At 36.2% G+C, this 20,752-nt stretch overlaps 1 protein-coding gene across 6 annotated transcripts in view; it reads right to left on the bottom strand.

The window, feature by feature from the left end:
• Positions 1-20,752, bottom strand: part of ATP11A (ATPase phospholipid transporting 11A) — a 119,809-nt gene that overhangs the window by 4,829 nt on the left and 94,228 nt on the right. For 2 of the 6 annotated variants that reach the window (XM_041418055.1, XM_041418060.1), the window contains 10 exons: positions 20,428-20,602; positions 19,097-19,199; positions 18,697-18,842; positions 17,656-17,715; positions 15,952-16,079; positions 14,088-14,223; positions 13,499-13,522; positions 8,252-8,317; positions 7,862-7,965; positions 5,928-6,093 (listed from right to left, as the gene is read on the bottom strand). In XM_041418055.1, the coding sequence (XP_041273989.1) occupies positions 5,928-6,093; positions 7,862-7,965; positions 8,252-8,317; positions 13,499-13,522; positions 14,088-14,223; positions 15,952-16,079; positions 17,656-17,715; positions 18,697-18,842; positions 19,097-19,199; positions 20,428-20,602 (1,108 nt within the window). Of the gene's footprint in view, positions 1-1,689; positions 1,795-4,387; positions 4,477-5,927; positions 6,094-7,861; positions 7,966-8,251; positions 8,318-13,498; positions 13,523-14,087; positions 14,224-15,951; positions 16,080-17,655; positions 17,716-18,696; positions 18,843-19,096; positions 19,200-20,427; positions 20,603-20,752 lie in introns of all 6 variants that reach the window. The other 4 variants (XR_005953653.1, XM_041418057.1, XM_041418059.1 and 1 more) reach the window with 4 other exon arrangements.

The raw sequence follows: 20,752 nt of genomic DNA, 5'->3' as shown, positions 1-20,752 counted from the left end.
AATGCTCAGGACTACAGAACACCACAGCTGCATGACAAGAGCCAGGATGTGTGCACAAACTGAAATAAAACTAGCACAGCCCTTTCCCCAATGAGTTTATGAAATTTTTTTCATTAAATGCACATATAATTTCCAGGTATAGAGGTGTGGAGGTTTTGTGATGGCATCTAACATATAAACGCATTATAAACATGGTTCAAAGCAATGTTATTCATCAATCTCTCCATGAATGCTACATAGATCAGTTAATCCTGTATTCTTAATCATCCCCTTCTTCCCTGTTAATCAGAACACAGTATCAAAAGGACAAAATCACAAAATATTAATGATGTATCTTATAGAACTTTGGCTGCAAAGGAACGTGACACTTTAATGCCAATCACAAGCTTGAAACACTACTCTTGCATAACCTAGAGTAATCTGAAAGCTCTCTTAAAAAGGCAGTCTTGAAAAGGTCACAAAACTATCCTAAACAGCTCATCACAGTGAGGCCTGGGTTCTTTTAAACACATATAGACCAAATAGCAACATTATTACATAAAAATCAGGTAACACATTAGCAGATTTGCTTTGGAAATGTAAGAGGGATTAGTCATACAATTAGTAACTAATTTTCCTATTCTTTCAGCTAGAAAGTGAAGCATTTTAGTTAGCACAGATAGTTCTAAAAATAAAATGCTTTTTTCTACACATGGCTCCAAGACAAGAGCCTTTACCAAGCCTGAAGCTAGTCAAGGAAGTTGGTTTTTTCTACTGCTACTTGTGCAACAGTCAGTAAAAGCAAATCAGCTACTTTAGCTACCTTCAGCTACTTTAAAGTAGTACAGCACACAGAGAACATGACATTTGTCCTTTTCAAACACTGCTAACTTTGCACCTTCACTTAGTTCCTCATGTGCTGCTTTTGGGGTCAGGAGATCATGAAGGGACTGGAACAGCCATGGCATCCAGATGAGAATCATTAAAGGGTGTGCCTTCTTGTTTGTGTCATCAGTGGCATAGGAAGGACATGACATAAAACAGAGAACTTCATTCTGCTGGCCCTTTGTTTTGGGAATTTAGTTCACCAATTATGTTGCTGTCTCAGATATTCAGGTAAACTATCACACTTCTCTCTTCATCTGAGGCAGTAACACAGCAATGCCCTGGTCTGTACAGAACACAACACTGTGGCAGACACTGTCACACGTACAGCCCCAGTCTTCTGACCCAAGGTCCTCTTCACAAGTAACTCACTATGATTATCTCCACATGTTACCATCTGCATTTGGTCTATATACGTATTCAAGAACATGAAAGATGATGGAGAAACTGCTTCTGGGTAAGAATTACCTCTGACTTTAAGTATTCTACACTGTGGTGTAATGTGAGTACACACTGCAATAATGACTGCAGCTCTTATAAAAGAAATGTCACACAACACCTATACATAATACAATGTACTTATAGGACATGAATACAGGTGGCGTATCGATTTATTGGTCTTCTTTACATGATTAACTGTCTGAGACAAAAAGATCTTACCTGTGGCATGGAACATCTCTTGCAAAAACTAGGCTCTCCAAGTAACACATAATGATTTTGTATCAATACTGATAAAGTACATCAAAAACTCTGGAGGAAACAGTTGATGTGTAAATAGCACCAATAGAAATTAATCCAAATTGGCAACACGTACAGTACTGTTACCTAGCTTTGATCTAATTATGGCTCGGAAGGTGAAAGATTTCCTTCAAGAAGTGGCCCATCGCAGTTCGCCAGTGCATTTTGGCCTGTTTTATGTCTCATACTCTTCTGCAAGGATGAGGAAAAACAGTGAGACTCTTGATGAATACAAGAAATGTGAATGAATTGTACCATTTGGTAACTGTTATAGCAAAGTCCTGTAAAAGTGATGGATTTTCTGACAGACTTAAAAAGGAAAGGTTACCCAGTGTAAAACAAGGTTTCTATTTCTGGATCCTGAGATTAATCATCTGAGGGTGTTTTTAATTCCATTTCAAACTCTGTCAAAAAATTACTCTCAAAAGCACTAAACTGACTAAGTACTGTGTGTCCTGCCCCTCTAACAATAACCTGCACTGAATGGGAGAGGTGCCTGTGGTATGAGGAGGCCAAATTGATCCTACACTAAGGAGTGGGCATCCCGTTTCCCTACTCCCCGGAACAGCTGGCACACCGAAGGGAGTGCCCCACACGGAGGTGATGGGGTGGTGCTCATGAAGGCTGACTTACAGCTTCATCATTACACTATGGGCAGAGGGGGCCGGGGACTTGCCAAGGAAACTTCTTCCACTGCATTTAAATATTGCAACAGCAAGATCCCTTGCCTTGTCCCCTCAGAGGAGGAGCCTGACGCGTGACAAGGCAGCAGTTTGCTGGTGAACACTTGTCTGAGCACCCAGGCCAGTTGTTCAACAGCAGCTAAGCCCATTGAGGAAGAGAAGAATGATGAATCCCCAGAGAAGCTTCCCCAGGCAAAAGGACCACTTTGGGTTTCTCCAGGTGCAGCAAAGGGTAAAGATCTCATAACATGGCTGATGGCCTAAGCGTGTGACTGAGTGAAAGAAAAGTAAAAAATCATCAGTCAAAAACAAAGAGAAAAAGAAAAATATTTCTTTAAAAGGGATGGAAGTACAGAAGTCATTTACAGCTCAGAAACTAAACACCTGGTATTTCAGCTACCAAATACTTGGAACTGCTGAAACACTATCAACCAAAGTGAAAATTATAAAAAAGGAAATAGGATAATTTAAATTGAATTTATATTTTCCCTAACAGAGTGGCTAAAATTCTGCTATTAAAGAATGAAGAATAAAGAAAAAATAATCAAAGTAGATTGGCTATATTAAAAAAATACCCTATTGCTTTTTAAAAGTGAAAGCTGAAAGAAACCTTGCAGCTGCACAGTCACCAGTTAAAGCACAAAATTCAGTTTGTGTCATTGAGCCAGAGTTGCAGAGACTACATATATAAGAAATAAGCAGATTTTGACCGAAATTACCAAAAGGCAACAGATTCCTCCAAAGCTTTTGCAGAAGTAATGTTTTAGCCCAAGAAAGACAACAGTTCCTATGTATATATATTTCTATCAATACCAATATACATGCACATATATATATATACTTTTATGCACATATATGTATGTGTATACACATATATGTCTGTGTATATATATATATATCACAGAAAAGCTCTCTGAAAAAAACCCAGAGCTATATGTGGAATGTTAAAACATCCAAATGTTAGTGATGGTAAACAATCGCTCACCACACACTGGAGTGACTCTCAAATAACTGAAACATTTGGAAGTATAAGAACTGCTTCAAAGGCTTTATGCATTCTTATTGCCTGAGTAGAACTAATTTAGTAACCTGGGAAATGGTCATTAGTCCTATCTTTATCTTTTCAATTGTTCCCAAAGCCCTTTTGTTATAAAGAAAGCAATACCACTTTTAGGAATGCAGTACATTTAAAAGTACTTATTTATAAGCTCAGTTCAAACCAATCCTAAAACACTTAAGAGACAATTTTGGTCAGAATTGTCAATAGTGAAAAAGACTGTATTTTCCCTCTGATTTACATAATTACAGTAAATTTTATTGACTATGTATTTCTGAGGAAGAACGAAGGAGGAAATACATTTTTTATCTCAACCACTTAAGAAAGAAATATATAAAATCTGCAATGGAAACCAAGAGTCTCTGAACATTAAGTAAAAAACCGTTTTCTTGCAGACTGTAGGGAAAACAAGATTAACTAGCATTTCTTCTACTTTTATATTAAATAATGTCATAAACTCTCAGACCTTGAATTGTTTTCTTTCTAGAAAGAGCACAGAATTTCATTAAAAGGAACATAAGGAAAGCTCAGTTTCAAAATGCATGCTTGAAAAAGAAAAAAGCTGCATTTTCTAGCAGCAGAGAAGATACATTAATATATTCCAGAGACTGCTTAAGTGGTTGCCAGTACCACATTTTTGGTATGATGCTAGCAACATCAGCCTAATCAGAATTATCACTTGTTTGTGTGGTCACTATCCTACTCATTCAGGTACAATGGAAACACAACATGCATTCATCTACAGACAGACCAATGATCAAAATGGGGATATAAGAACCATAGATTCCTGAGGCAGAAACATTCTGTAAAATGCAGCAAGAACAGTGACAAAAATTGATAGTGACAGTGATGGACTGTGACAACAATTCATACAATCTCTGAGATACACAGAAGGAAAACACTGTACTAAATGGTATTCCTCAAAATATAGTGGACATGAATCACAAATGGAGATAATGAGTATAGTAAATAACTTCTGATGATAATCTTTGTAAAGTCCTTTGAATGAAATGGCCAAGCATGCAGAAAGGCAGAAAAAAGTCACCTTTTGTTCCATTAGAAACTTAGACTGCTTGAAGTCTGAGAAAGCATAAAGATGGTGGACTGCTCAACAGAAAGGCACTGATGTTTAGTCTGATTTCCCCAGAAGATTGTAGGAAGCAACCGAGCACATCATTTATGTTTAAAGCAAGGTAGCAGTTATTTAGACAAAGTGGATTGGAAGACAGGAAGAAACAAAGAGAGGGAAGAAGAAACACAAGCGATATAACTGGTTAAAAGTCACAGATCTTTGACTAAATATTAAAAATGAATATTGTCAGTGTTGAGCCCAAAGTCTGCTTTACTACTAATTCATTTTCCAGTACTAATATACAATGTCTCTAAGAAATGCTACAAAACCTTTGGTAGGGGTTTTTATTTACTAGCTTGTTTCTTTACCTTAAACTTTGCTCATTCTCTCTCTTTAGACTTTCAAATTAACTATTCAGAATCTATACTGAGGTCAACTCCTTCCACAAGTGGTACATAAGGCAAAGAGACATCTAAGATCTCAAAATGAAAAAAAACATTAAATACTGTTCTGCCTGGGAATGCTTTCCTGCTATTCTTTATTCTTTCCTGAAGTAAGGCATTATTACACCTGTACATTCTAGGAATACAAAACAGTGGCAGAGGGTTTTACATTTGCCACAGGGATATTTTATTTTCTTTGGTAGCAAAGTTCCTTTATTCCTTTTCTTTTAATGCAAAGAACCTTCTCAATTAAAGATCAAAATGCTACCTAATCCCTCTTGTTGCTGGTAACTCATTCTTTTAACCTACTGGTGGCAGCTCATGGGCTGAAAAGGGCAAGGGCAGTAACATTAAGTTTAAAGTTCAGCACACCTCTACCGTCCTTCACATTCTAACATATACAATATATAAAAGTTTACTGGGGTTAAAATACAGGAAACATTTTCTATTCACCTCCCCAGCATAGCACCGTGGTTCCCACAGAACCTGGCTTCCTCTCCAGCCTTAGAAGAGCTGGACTGTATTTACACAGTCATTTCTCCTTTTGGGCTGATCAGATGAAAGGAGAGAATGGATTTTAAAATCCTCTTCCCATGGGCACAGCAAGGCACATTTATATACAAATAATGGATCAGAACAGGCAAAATGTAAGTCAAAATATAAAAGAGGAAAAAATTATTAATAGGCTATGAGTAATTTTTAATACATGTGTTTTTGTAACAGGCATCAGCATGTTATCAGATGTAAGTGCCTCTTATCTACCCTTTTGGAGATCCCAACCCCATTGCCCTTCTTATCTCCTCAAATCAGAAATCATGTTGAGCCATGTAGCTGTCTCCCACCATTCTCATCAGCTGATTTCCCTGTGGTGGCTGGTATGGAGGCACAAGCGTTGCCCCAGGATTCAGGTTAACTCCACCATGCAAATAACAGGCAGCATCCTTCACCATATTGCTCAGACACCACAGATGGGGAATCTCTGCTTTAATCTCATCTCTGACCTTGGTCTAGGTGATTAGACACTTGTAATACAAAAAATACCTAACTTCACAATGAAAAAGATTATCTACCTGGATTCTTTCTGTTGCTGTAGGCCACAACTCCCTGCATAAGACCTTCTTCAGAACATCTGGAAGAAGGCTTACAGTTATGAGCAGAATTATACCCAGCCACGCAGGACCACTGGACAGCATTTGCATGAACACGTAATACATCCTCTGATAATTGAGAAAAGGCCTGAGAGGAAAAAAGATAAAATAATTATTATACTTCAATACACAAAAGGCTGACAGTATTAAATACAAAAATTATGCCAGTGGTGAAATACTTCAGGTTCAGTTTCCCAGTTTGTGGGAGTTCATCCATCTCAGTCTAACCATGGTGCTAACCATGCACCATCTGGAGATAACTACCTTCCTTTTGTCTCCCAGACTGAAGGAAATATCATGCTGTCCCCTCCCTACCACAGTGTCTCTCCCTTGCAAAGATAAATTAAGTTCATCCTTAAAATGTTTATGCACTTCCATGTACCCTTATCTTGCCCCAGGTATTTTCCATCTTTCTTCTTGGTGTCCCACTCACCATTCCCCTGGTCTTCGCTAAGGCACACTCCTTTGTGTGCATCCTCAGACTAATGCTTGTTAACCATGCTTATTTTCATACCTCTCAGGCTCCCATAAGTACCTCTAATACTTTCATGTTATGCTCCCCATCCTATTCACCACATGCTTATCTAACCATACTATTAATGCCTTCTCTTCCCAACCTCCCTGTATCCCATGCAGTTGAATGATCATTAAAATGCCACTACTGTGTGGTACTGGGAACCAGAGGCCATAATCACTGAGAGCCAAGATCAAGGGACAGTTTGCAGCAACACTGCAGTGTAAAACCAGTAGGGCAGTTTCATGACTGTTTTCAAAATTTGGTAGTATTTGCATACTAAAAAGGTAACTAAGCTGAAATACATTTTTATATACACACAGTCACATCTTTAATACACAGCAAGGCTGGTTGGAAAACTATTGGGAAAATGTCACTTCTGCAAACTGATGCTGAAGAAACTGAGATCTGATATTACTAGAAAACAGAAGAGGCAGCTAAATATCCAAGGAGTTAAGAGGTTGCAAAAGCCATGCTAAATAAAAATCCTTTCTCTAAATTAAATAGAATCTTAATCACCAAGCAATAGTTAGGCCCCTCCTTCTCTAGTCCATCAAAATTTTATGAATGCAAACTAGAATAGTAGTTAACTACTAGCAGTAGTTAAGAAGATGGCCTCATAATTGAGAGCTCTACAAGTGTGAAACAAAATTTCCAGCTCCTGATGGCAATCAGGCACAGTTAGGAACTGAACTTGTTCCAACTCGATTTCCTTTCCAAAAATTTCAGTTTCAAGCACACAGAACTTTCAATAGCAAAACCCCCCAACACTTTAAATTGGCTATGCACAAGAGTTATTCCTACAAAGCTTCTTACCAACATGAATAAGTAGGACAGACACCTACAGTAACTCCACTTTGCTAAGTAAGGAGGCAAAACAATGAGCTCTAATACAGGACTCTTGGACATCCACATGACTTCAATATTGAGTTCTGCTCCCTGTGTCTAGTTTTGACTGCTACAGCTAGCTCCCAAGACAAGCCCAGCAGGTAGGTGGGTCATCACCTACTGCACAGGCTTTATCTATTCTGTGACATTTTGACTCAGAAAGGCAATGTCAGCTCCTTGAACCAAGCCTTGGGCTGCTTTCCACTGACACTACAGAGATAAAACCCAGTGGTAGTCTGTGGTCTGATATTCTCCTTGCATTCTTCTTTAAGAAATTTTAGCAGGCATTCATTGATGGAAGAGCTGAGCACTCTGTTAGCAATTATGGTGTGTTTAAAATAAGAGTTCTGCATTACGTAAAGGCTAAATTTAATTCTGTGACAAAAAGGTGAAATATAACAACTTTATGATTCTGAAACAACTTTTGCAATGCAATTAATATTAGGGTTCATACCAAATAATTCCTCCCCAGAGCAGAGAAAAGACAATGTAGAATACCAGTGATCCCCAAATCATGAAGTGATTTATCCATGTCCAATAGTGTGTATCTATTGCAAGCTGGAAAAAAAGATATTATATGATGTTATTACTATCTAGATACAACAGGAATTTGCAGCAGGAGATAAAACAGAATTATACCCTTTGAAAATAGGGAAGAATTCTACATAGAAGTAGTTAAAAACATCTTTCAATTTTAGCACAGTTAAGAAGGCACAGATAGCAAACTCTCTATTTAAAGTAATAAAACAATGCATGGTGATATAAAGAAACAAATATAAATAAGCAACAATTTAAAAACCAAGTTTTAAGAAAGTTTCAGTGGATAAAATACAGCATACCTTACCTTAAATGTAACCGTGAATACAAGCACAGTAAACACCACTGTTCCAAAGGTCCAAGTTCCAAACATCTATAAAAAATGGTCCAAAGCAGTTATAGGCAATATTGTCCACTATGTTGTGAATTATTCAGAGTAAACATCTTAAAGATTAGTATTGTTTTGTATCATGACCTGACACTTAAGCAAAAACTGAATTCCTACATGATCTATCCAGTGCAAAGTGCTCTAGTTTCTTGCTCTGTGTGTACACATCTCAGATTTCAGCCAAAGACCACAACCAACATTCTGCCCTGAACTTGAAGTTCACACATATTATATTTCTTAATAAAAATCAAAGCTAGAGCAATTTACAAATCACCAAGACTGAAAAACAAACAGCAGTCATTTAATCACTCTTCTTGGATGTCATCTTTTTCCTGATTTCCCTTCTCTGTTGGATGTTCTTGGCATCCAACAATTTCTTGGAGATTCAACAGCATGTTATACAGATAAGCATAAGAACGTTAGAACCATACAAGTACAAAAACGTCCACATATGTTTTAAGATAAACCACTTTTAACTTGTGTTTGATTTTCTCCCCACTTGCATAAGGACATAAAAACACCTCTGCTTTTCAAGTGGGCAGAAATGACCATTAATGCTGGCACAGGGAAGAACTAGTAGTGAATATTGTCACAGCAGATTGCATGGACTTCAGCAGCTACCAGATGACCAGGTTCAGGATCCAGAGAAATACTGGAAAAGTAAGCAACAGTTAGGATGCTGTATTTTAGAAGAGACTGTGTTTGATTCAGGGTATTGCACCCATGAAAGACAAGTGTCCAAGAGATCCAAATTACTTTGAAAGATAACTCTTGCTTTCTTATGAACCCCCTTCTGCAGTTACAACTTCAGGAATGAGACAACTTCCATGCAGGCATGGAATTTCAGCAGAAGATCCAGTTGGCAAAGTAGGATGTTACTGCATGGACAAAAAGGAAAAATGGAAATGGGAGCATTCAAGAGGTGACAATATGGGCAGGCAACAAACAGCATAAAAGCAAGAGCAGACCGCAGACAAAACTCAGCTCCAACAAGGATTACTGAGGGGTGTTGAGGGGGACAAAAAAGATATTTACAGATATCCTTGCTTCAAAGGAAGAATACAAGTCTGCTGATGAAGTGGTAAGACAACATAGTGGAAGGTTTCAAAGAAAATGCTGAATTACCCAATACACTCTGGATAATAGTCCTCACAAACAAAACCTGCTCCTTGCATTTAGCAGCAAAGCTTGGGAAGGAAAGGAGCAGGCAACATTGTGGGACCAACAGGTTGAGTTGTTTTTAAGAAGGAAAACCAGTGGATGCAATATATTTTGAATTTAGCAAGGCATTTGACACTTGGACAATAACGAAGCAGGGGCTGGCTAAATGGACTACTACTATAGTTTAAAACTGGTTGAACCACTGGACTCAAACGTCATTGATGGGTGTTGGCTTCTGGTAATCAGCCAACCACACCAGGAACAGCGACTGGGAATCGTGGAATACCCCTGTCAGTAGCTGGATGGTGACAGAATACCATGAGCGAACTACCAGGTGGTATAAAAATAGAGAATAGCTGAAATAATGAGAGTTTCAATCCAGAGGGACCTGTACCGATTTGAGAAGCAGGCTAATAGATACCTTATGGAATTAAATAAGAAGTAGTGCAAAGATTTACACCTACGATGGAGTAGTGACTGGCTGTGCAATGGCCCTGCTGAAAAGGAAGTTGCAGGGGGGTTATGTGGACTACCGGCTGAATACAAGTCCATATTGTGCTCTCTCTATAGATAAGGTAAACTGCACAGCAACTGGAAGGAACATGGCCACTGAAGAAAGGTTATTATTCCCCTCTATTCAGCTACGCTGAGGTCCAACCTGGAACACTGTTCTTGGTTTTGGGCCCCTCAGTTCATGAGTAATGTGAAAAAATAGGAAATGATCGGTGGCAGGCAACCAAGGTGTTTAGCAGTCTATTGCTCTTCTGCAAAGAGGGGTGGAGGAGCTTAGTCTGGTGAAGGGAAGGTTGAGAAACAATCCAGCAGCTGCTCACAAACGTCTGAAGAGCTACAAATATGAAGAACTGGAACAAATCCCTCCTCAACAACAAGAAATATTCTGCTTAGGTACTGTGAGAAATTTTTCCACCATGAAGACAGAAGAACATTGGAATAGGTTGCCCTGGAAGGTTATGGAATCTGCATCTTCTGAGTAACTGAAAACCTGAAAAAGACTTGACAAAGCCTTCAGCAAACTGATTTTAATTAGCCCTGCATAGAGCAGTGAGTTTAACTGGATTATGTCCAACAGACACTTCTCTGTATGATCTCACCCAATATTACATGACAGGGTATCCATGTGGGAAGGTGATCACACAAATATGCTCTGTATGAAAAATTTTGAATGAAGACCACAGCCAGCCACAGGACATAAATCAGTAGGAAGTTAGGCTAAGATAATGCAATCAACTGGGAATGGAAACAAAAAATTAAAATAAAAAACGACTAGCCAAAAGATTCATTATTCTCAGTCATCATTTCACTATTTTAAAACTACTTACTTTGTGACTGAGTCTATTGAACACTAGGTAAAATTCAGAAAACCTTCATTTTGATCTTTTACTTTGATATGTAATAGGCTCATGCCATTATTATGTTTTCTGTGCCCTAAAAAAACCTGTGCAGTTAACATCAGATAGGAATCTGGATCGGCAACTTCCAATCATGCCATTTATCAACTTTCTTCTTGCAGATAAATTTTACAATATTCTCGTGTCATATGTAGCATCTCTCAGAGAACCTAGTGTCAGTCTAAGTTTCCGCATACTGAACACATTTGTCCATATTTGCAATATAAGCCACTAAATGAAATAAAGAATTTGAAACAACCTTCTTGTGTCTGTTTGTTAGGCTAGATAGAAAGCATTGGTCTGCAACCAAACCCCTAATCTACACATCTTACTGACTCAGAAAGTAGAGTCCCAGCACAGGGACAAGATCCATAAAGCTGCTACTTTGGCACAGAGAAATGTAAGCAAAGCAATATGGGAAGGTGTGAGTTAGAAAAATGCACAATATCTTTTAAGCATTGAATGTCTTAAGATACTACTCATGCCTTCAAGCAATGAGCCATTCTTTTGTAAGTCTGTTTGTTAACATCTAGCTTCTTAACAACTATTTTTCTGTGTTCTGCTCCCAGCCTACAAAAGACTTTCCTTCCTCCTACTGTGACTGTATTTGTTGATCTTCCATGTTCCAGTTCAGCATTCTGGTCACCTATCTTCCTTCCTGTTGTTTTGTATTTCTCATTCAGCTATTCCTTTTAACTTAGTCTCTCTCAACTATATTAGATTAATTGCATTTAATATACTCTGTATCAAATCTGAAAATAAAGAAAATCACCCAGGAAATACATTTTATTATATGGGTAAACTAAGATGACATTTGCAATCTGCAATGACTTCTACAGCGCCTCCCTTTCTTCTTACATCTCTTCAGTAGCTGGTTTCTAACTGTATGTTTTTGCAACACCAGCCCTGATGTCCTATCCATAGTGGAACACCATACACACAAAGCGCTATCACAAATTAATAACAATTTATAGGAGATAAATCCTTGGCATCTTAGTTTTGTTTACCAGAAAATGACCAAGGGAGTCATTTATGAAGTAGATCTCAGTGATCAGAAGTACACTGTTCCATTATTCTAGTATTATCACACTACAGGAAGCAAATAGTTTCAAACTAATTTCTGAATACTGAGAAACATTTTGGGGGGAATTGTGTTTGGAAGCAAGTTTAATGATACATTCATTTTAGTCTGACAGGCATCATTGTATGGGAAAGATCTTGACTTTGGTAATTTTTTACTAGTTTTGCAATAATAGTGATTAGTTAATTTGTGGGGAAAAAAAATTCAAAATTTTTGCTTCAGTACCCATTTTAACAATCTGGAACCTGACTTGTATCACTACATATCACTCATGGCATTAGTGCTACTGTCAGCTCTTTTATGTTCTTTACTGCTTTGTACCTTTCCCCTGTTCAATAATAACATCTTGTTGCAGTAGCAAACCTTTCAAAACTTAAAATTCTTCACTGACTTTTTCCAGATGTAAGCATAATTTAAAAACTGGGAAAGAACTATCAACATCCATTAGCATTCATGTGTGTATGAATTCATGTAAGTGTCTCCAACTATTTCTGAACACTTGAAATTTTCAAGCCTTTAAATCTAAAATTGCAGCTCAATATCTCTCAAGTTTTATACATAACACAGGCATGCATCCTCAAAATAACGACAAATTTTCTATCACAGACATTCAAGACTCAAAATGTCCCCTCAAGCAACATATTATCTTTAAGTGTTAACATGGATATCTAGTTGTAGACTTCAACATCTGAAATTTGAGAATTAGGCATAAATCTAAAAATAAAATTAGGCTTTAGAGGCTTAGAATTAGATTGAATGTGTGCAATGGAAGACAACTAGAATTTCAGAAAGGAACTGAGTCATATTTCCAATACAAATCGAGAATATTTGCAATACAAACTGTTTACAAAACTGGCACAGGTATGGTAACTCTAATTTTCTGCACCATAAGTATATGGTGATGAAGAATTTTGGACATCTAACAGAGAGCATAATGGTACCAAAAAAAGCTGTAGTGCAGGGTACAATTCTGCCTAGTGGAAGTTCATTGTGTCCTTAAGAAAAACGCTTTTTAACACGTGCTCTCTCTCACACTAGAAGGTCATTTCCCTGACAGATGTCACAAAGGTGGTTTTTAATGATATCTAAACACTGCATTTCTAGCAAATGTGCATGTTGCATACAGGCAACAAAATTGTGTAGAGTTTATTTTCTCTCTCATTTCGAGGACATTTTCTAAAGCCATTAAAGCACATTATAGCATAAACTGTAAAAAATTTCTATAGCAGAGAGTCAGCAACAAAATGTAGGTTACAGAAAAGCATACAACAGAATAACAAAATGCAAGGAAGCAAAAAGCTTTTTTAAAGTTCATGGCTCTTTACCGCACCTCATATACCTCAATATGCTTTCTATAAAGTTCCTTTTATTTTAAGTACTTATAGAGTAGCTATACTCTATTTCTAGAACATTTCTAACTGTAGGTTTAAATGATATTTTACTGCTCTTTAACAGTTTAATTTAAGAACAGTGAAAGATGAAATGGATATCATGACAAATCCACAATAGTCTTACCATGTGAGTGCTGGTTGTCATTAGCTGAGGATAGGAAGAGAAGCAAGTAGCAAAAAGAAAAAAAAGCACACAAATAAAATAGACCAAAATATCAATGGATAAAATAAATAAAATGCAAAAGTTAATAAAATTTGCATTCATGTGACTGCAAAGCAAGTAGAGATAGATTATTTTAAAGCTGCTATATGTCAAAAATAATTAAACTATTAAAAAGCTTGTTATATTTAACATCTTTTATGATCACTCAAAACTACTCTACTGTGAGTCTTTTGATATGTTAAACAGATATTCATCAAATACATGTTAAGTATGAAACTGAAAAGTTACTGTATAAATTCAGAAGTAATACATGGATTTATGTTATATATTTCTCCTAATTAGTATCCAATCCTATGTCTCTGCTTACTAATACACAGTAGGTTTTACTGCATAGTTCAGATTTTATTATACAGATAACCCGTCTATCTCACAGTAACTCAAAACGAAGTTATCATCTTGCATGAAATATTGAAGAAAACAATTAAAACTATGTTCATTTTGCAATTGGCATTAAAAAAATTACCATTGACTGATGAAATCCAACACTAACCTGTCCATTGCTGGTCACAACTGTGTTGTCTAACAGTAAATAGGCACCAAAGAAAAATACCACAGCATCAAACACTCCTAGGAATGTCCAATAAATAAACGCACGCCAGCGCAGCAAAGCATTCTTGGCAACATCTCTGTGTGAAACAAGAAACATGTACCCTTTAACAGCAGGTCTGAACATCCCAGATAAATGAGATAATTCATACTGTTTCTTGAAAACCACCACATTTCCACCTTACAACTGTCTACCACTTCAAATCTAACTCCTTCCTCAAAATGACCTCTTTATTTACTTTTATTTAATTCTTACTAAACTCTTTTTACTGCTCCCCATAATGCTGCTTATTTCAACAATGGCAAACTCCCTGTGCTGTACCCATTTACTTTTCAATCTTTATAGAGAAGGTATCTCTTTTCCAGTGCTTCCTGTGTATGTCATGATCCACTGCAGATATTAAGTGGAAACACTAGAGGTCTCTGGAGACTTTGTTTTATTTCCCCTAGGATACAGACTATTGCAACAAAATAAAACATTAATTTTATGTGGAATGTGAAAAAGCAGTTTGCAGTTGACTTGAAGCCTCAGGTCAAACAGAGTTTCTTAAACGTTTTTCCACAAAAACATACAAGATTTGTCAACAACAGAACTCTTCAGTAGCATGCATTTTCTTACTACAAAAAATTCTAAATGTTACAACTTCAGTTCTTGTCCACAGAATGGGTATGTATTGACTTGGCATAGGGTACAGAATGTGTCAGACTAAATCAGGACACAGTTAAATGAAAACCCTGAGTTACAGAAACATTTACTACCAACCAGTGCTTCCAACATATGAACTTCATAAAGACTGTCTGATGACCATATAAAGTAATTTCTCCCCAGAGATTAACAGTACAGACTGCAAACCCATATGTGGCCAACAATAGCCTCACCTAGCCCAGAACAGCTACTATTCCCCAAAACAGCTTAGCAATAGGCTCTGTTAGGTATCAAAACCCAGAGGTTTCTGACAAATAAGCTCTGCTAGCTTTCATAAACCAAAAAAAGGCTTCTGAATTACCACTTCTAAATTTAAAACATTCAAAACATCAAAGAGAAAATAAAAACATTACTGTTGAAACTCAGCAGTAATCTCTTGTATTCCTCTTCAATTTCATTGGTAAAAACATATCACTATATTGATTAAAGTTTGGACAGCTAATATTACTTCTTTCAAAGAATGTTTTTCCTTTGATTATCTACTGTTACCCCTCCATGAAATGTACTGGCTTTGCAGCTAGAAGGATCTAAACTGGACACTGTTCCTAATTTAGATGGCCAAATGCAGTTAATTGGCAAGAACTGTATTTCAAGTGGCTAAAAACCTAAACAAGTCAATTCCAATGTCCAGAAGTGAGTCAACAATATGCAGAGGACAACGCTGGACAGCACACAGAATACATCCTCTGATACACTCTAACACTCAGTCATCTTTTCTTTCAGAATAGAACATGTATACAGAGAAAACCAGCATGTTTTCTTTTTTAAAAATACTTATGTTCACCATGTTTCCTCCCCATGGTTGGAGGAAATAAAGAGTACTAAAATAAGTCTCCTAATCTGATTTTGTTAAACAGTGATTTCTATTTTGCTCTCTCTCCCTTTGTAGCAAATGCATAGTGTGGTTTGTAAATGTGCATATAAAATTACATGTTTATCTACTGTACTTTGTAGCCATGCATGTGGCCTTCAATCCTTCCCTTGCAGTGTATCTGATGTTGATGTATCTTTGTGGTACTGAAATCCTGAGGACTTCCACTGTAACAGACACAGATCCCACAACTGAACAGTCAAACTTTGGGGTACAGTGTTTTAATTTTACCTGTACAGGGAAGGCTCTCTCTTGAGTGTGTCTGGACTGACATGTTGTTCCATTAGACTGTACAAGAGGATAGGAAGGGAGGTGAAGCTGATATTGTACAGTGTTAGATACGCAGTATCATATAAAGTCTGTAGATGGAAAAGAATTAAATCAACTACTTTTAACTGAAAATGAAATCTTACTTTAAAATTAAATCCTCTGCATGAGACTTGATTTAAAATGAATACGTGAACTTCTGCAGGCAACCAAAGTTATATTCCTTCAGAATGGAGACAAGTATCCCTGAACAGCTGCTAACTGATATAGGACACAACTCTCCACTTGTATTCCATTTACCTGGAGGAAAAAGATCAGCAGAAAAATCCATTTCATGGACCAGTCTGGTCCACATACTGGCCCCTCCTACTGTTTCAGCTGTAACACCAGCTCCAAAGTACCCAAACTGAACAGCACATTCCTTTAGAGGCAGAAATTCTTCTCTGACACAACATCCATGTATCTCACTTCCCTTTTATCTCCTCAATGTCTATAAAACATGAAGGTATTCAGAGAAGAAGCAGGAGCACTTTGGAGGTTTTCCAGCTGTTTATGACTGCAATGAGCTTCCCAAACATCCCAAAGATGAAATATACCAATGTGTCTCTGATTCTTCTTCTCACTGAGATTCTTTTTCATGTATATATCATCAGTGTACCTGCCAACCTACCATGTCACCCCATAAAAAGAGCCGTTCATTTCCCAAAATCTATTTGGTAATCATTTATTCTGGAAAAATTGCTATCAAAACCCCCTTTATGATTCAAAATTATCACTTAAAAGGATAAAAATTAAGCTAAATTTTCATAACACATGCTTTCATATCTAAATCGTAATAATGCTTTATAAAAACCTACAAAGTTTTCAGTGGCTGTTTGAAATGGAAACTAAAACAGAAAAAATAGTTTTGTCATTTTAACTCCTCCTGGGGCTTTCTTTCAACAAATTCAAAGCAATAGTACTATTTTCCCCCAATTAAAACCAACTCTCCCTCAATTTAATACTGAAAACATAAACACTTTTTGTCTAAATACAGTCACTCATTCCTTTGTTTTTTGCTTCCTCATTCAGAAGAAAGAAGAGGTAGATATTTTCTACACAAGTTAGATGAGAGCAAGTGAGAAAAGAAACAAAAATTTAGGAAGGCAAATACTGGATCATCTGAATGATGACATGTTTTTGGTGAGCAACAGTTCACTTTTCCTCTATTTTTCAGTTTTTATGTTTTCTTTTCAACCAATTGAATGCTGCTATTCATCTGAAATTTGTAATGCATAACTGTTCATGCTAGAGAAGACTAGTTTATTGTCTCATTTTCATTCTGAATTCTAAAAATGAACAACTGATTCAATTACTCATCTTTCAGGATTTCCTCTATTTACATCCAGTAGGCTTAAATCTAACTGACTGTATATTTCCCAGAGACATTTCACTTTGCACTGCCATTTCCAAATACTGTATTTCTGTATTCTTTGACTCTAACATTGCTTTCATAATAATTCATAAAACTGACTTCTGTAACTTAAATGCAATTGCCACTGAATACCGTAAGAACCAGAAGTGATGTTGTTCTTTGTAAATTAACACTAAATTCTCAGGAAGATTTTTTTTTTGTTACAAAAAAAGCAAAAGAGATAATATTACATTGATGGAAAAAGATCAACTAACCTGTTGTGAAAACCCACAGAAGAACTGATATAAAAACTGAGGAAAAATGAAGCAGACATTCTGAAAAACAAAGTGACTGTTGTCAAGCGAAATGCAAGCACCAATTTATATACAATGCTATACATTTATATATCATAGTTTTATAACACTAACAATTGTGGGCATTGCAGGAACAGCAGACAAAACTACATATATTAAATCCCAACAGTCACATCTTGCAGTAGATAAAAAAAATCACTTTAAAAATTTAACTACTGTTAGAAAAAAAACCCACTTCAAATATTTTCAAGACAATCTTACAAGACCACAGTTTGAAAATTCAAGGGCAGTGAAGTTTGGGATCCAGGAATACAGTTCAGTTAAAGCAAAGCAAAAAAGGGACAATCCACAGGAGGAGATAAACTATGAAAAGCAAGCATGGATACTCATGGATTAGCATGGTTACCAGCAAAGCAACTGTAAGATGTTTCTAGCTGTAACCCCAAATGCCATCCAGTCCCAATTATACCTATAGTCAAACACTAGAAGCCTGAATTACCTTGTGACAGTCCCTTTCTATAATCTTTCATCACTTACTGAAAGAACTTGGATTGGATGCCAACATTCAGAAATAATAAAACTGTCTAAATAGGGGAATACTCACTAAGAATTTTCTCCACCTACACTATCCTAATGAATTTAGCATAACTTAATTTGCAGTGATGTCTAAGCTCTCAAATACTATTTCCAATGTGCTTTAAAAGTTGACTATAGAGACAACCTGGAAGGTACTGGAAATAAGCAGACCAGTCTGAAATGGAATTTGCAGGACATGAAAAAATAAGTTAAGAATTTTGGTTTTAAATGTAACATCGGTTACAGAATCTATCTATATAAAAGCTATTTCACATCATGTTCAGAATAAAACGAATAATCCTAGCACAGAAAATCTCTTCATGGAATTGTTGCTGGTTTGCACCATTAGGTGGAAAAACTGTATATAGTCAGACATTACCATTTAAGTTTTTGAGGTTTATGTAATTGGACTAAGCATTCTCCTACCTTATAAAAGAAGTATTGCACAAGTTCAGATATCCTAATGTAATAAAAATGCCCATGAACAAGCAACATTTTTTTCAAATGTTTAAATTTAGGTATTGCATAGTCACTGTTTCTTGCTGCTTGACGACCTTCTTTGCCAATGATTCCTTTAAAAAACAAAAAAGAGGTGAAGCTATTTAATAACTAAAGAACTATTAAAAAGATACAACTTATTGCAAAATGATATAATAATGCAATGATGTAATGGGAGATCACGACTGTATCTCATACAGTTCCTACGATATATGCACTAAAAATTGTCTATAACATATATAAGCTGATTCTTTGAGCTTGCCTATCTTTAAGAAAGATACGGGTTTTGTAATTTCACTTGAAATAATACACTAAGCAGCAGGCTTACCTATACCAACATGTGCTTCTAGAATCATACTGACATCATTTGCTCCATCACCAATTGCTAATGTGATAGGATGTTCTTTTGATAACTTAATCAACTTTACAATCTGGAAGAAAAATAGTGTTACAAACTCTCCTCTGTAATGGTTTGCTTATTTTGTGTAAGTGTAACATTAAAAAAAATATTACCAGGACAGTTTTATAAGAAATTCTCTGAAGGAACACAAAAGCAACATTACTCAATGCAACAGCTATGCATAAAGATCACAGTTTCTTCATGTTGCAAAGTATTTGTTCCAAATATTTTTAAGTACTTCCAAACTACTTTGAGAGAGATGGGATAGAAGGAAGGAAGAGCTGAATAATGGAAGATGTTGCTGAGATTGCTTAATGCTGTGTCAGTGCATCAATAAATTAAGAGGGTTCCAGAGACAGAGTGCACAATTTCAAAGAAATCCTGAAATGAAAGACTAAAAACTTCTGCTTTCTCATATGTGTTGAACTTTTTTTCCTACATTTAAGAAAATATATTGGACTCTGTATACATATAAAAACTATTGTATAAATTGTCTAAACACTTGACTCCAAATCTCTCCATTACAAATTATCACTTCTGTAAATTTGGTACCAACTCAGCTGCAACTAAAAACTTCTACAAACTTCCAGACAGTTATAGTGCTGGCTAAATACATCTGTTAATGTGAATAAGGGTTACATATGCTGTACCTGCTCACTGAGAAAAAGACATGACAAACTGAAAAAGAGGAATGCATATTCCAGTACTTTTTTCCTTTAAAAGTTCTTCAGCTATCCTGAGAGGTTTCATTAATGGAGGGATATGTTTTTACTTGATACAAATGACAAATGCAACAGTCAGGTATACTTAAATATGATAACACACACATTTTTTTTTGTCTGGATTCTTCTTGGCTTTCCACTTACATTAAAAACAGAGAAAAATATCACTCTGCAGTAATAAGTAACACAGGTTCTTGTAGTGTCAAAAGAGTGGACTATACAAAGCTTGTTAGGTTAAATAGAGAGCAGTTAGTTCATTTATTAAATATGTTCATATTAGCATATACCAACCATGAAGTTTGAACTGTATGTATTTAAATCAAATTCAGATGCACAGATGGGTGCTGTTTTAGCAATACCATTATCTAAATTGCTAGCCAGCAGAAACTGTCCTTTTTTTTTTCACTTTTTCCATTTTAGAAGATACAAAAACAAATGGCAGCATCTCAAGTTATCATAGTAAGTCATACAGAGTATTAACCTTCAATATTTACATATGTTCAAAGCTAACAAGTAATTATGAAACTAAACACAAACCTGTGCTTTTTGCAAAGGTGCCATTCGACAGCATAACACTGCAGTGCAGTTCCTGCAAATATTAAGAAAAATCTCTCTGTAGTTACCAGAGCTCCCATCGTGTCTTGGTTTCATTATTAATGATAATGCTGCTCCATCAATAATTAAACCATAATCTTGCGTATCAGCTGAAAGTCTGTTTAGGGATAAAATATAAACTAAGTGTCACTATAAAATTCAAAGACACATTTAAAATCTGGCAATAAGAATTATGTGAAAATCAATTAATGAAAAAATAATGAGTATAAAATACCGCAAAGTTAATAAATTTCTAAAATTGAGATTC

This window comes from Onychostruthus taczanowskii, unplaced genomic scaffold (assembly GCF_017590055.1).
Source record: "Onychostruthus taczanowskii isolate IOZ18803 unplaced genomic scaffold, ASM1759005v1 scaffold58, whole genome shotgun sequence".
NCBI lineage: Eukaryota > Metazoa > Chordata > Aves > Passeriformes > Passeridae > Onychostruthus > Onychostruthus taczanowskii.
The sequence above is the reverse complement of the archived record's forward strand: the minus strand, read 5'-3'. Positions and strand labels throughout refer to the sequence as shown.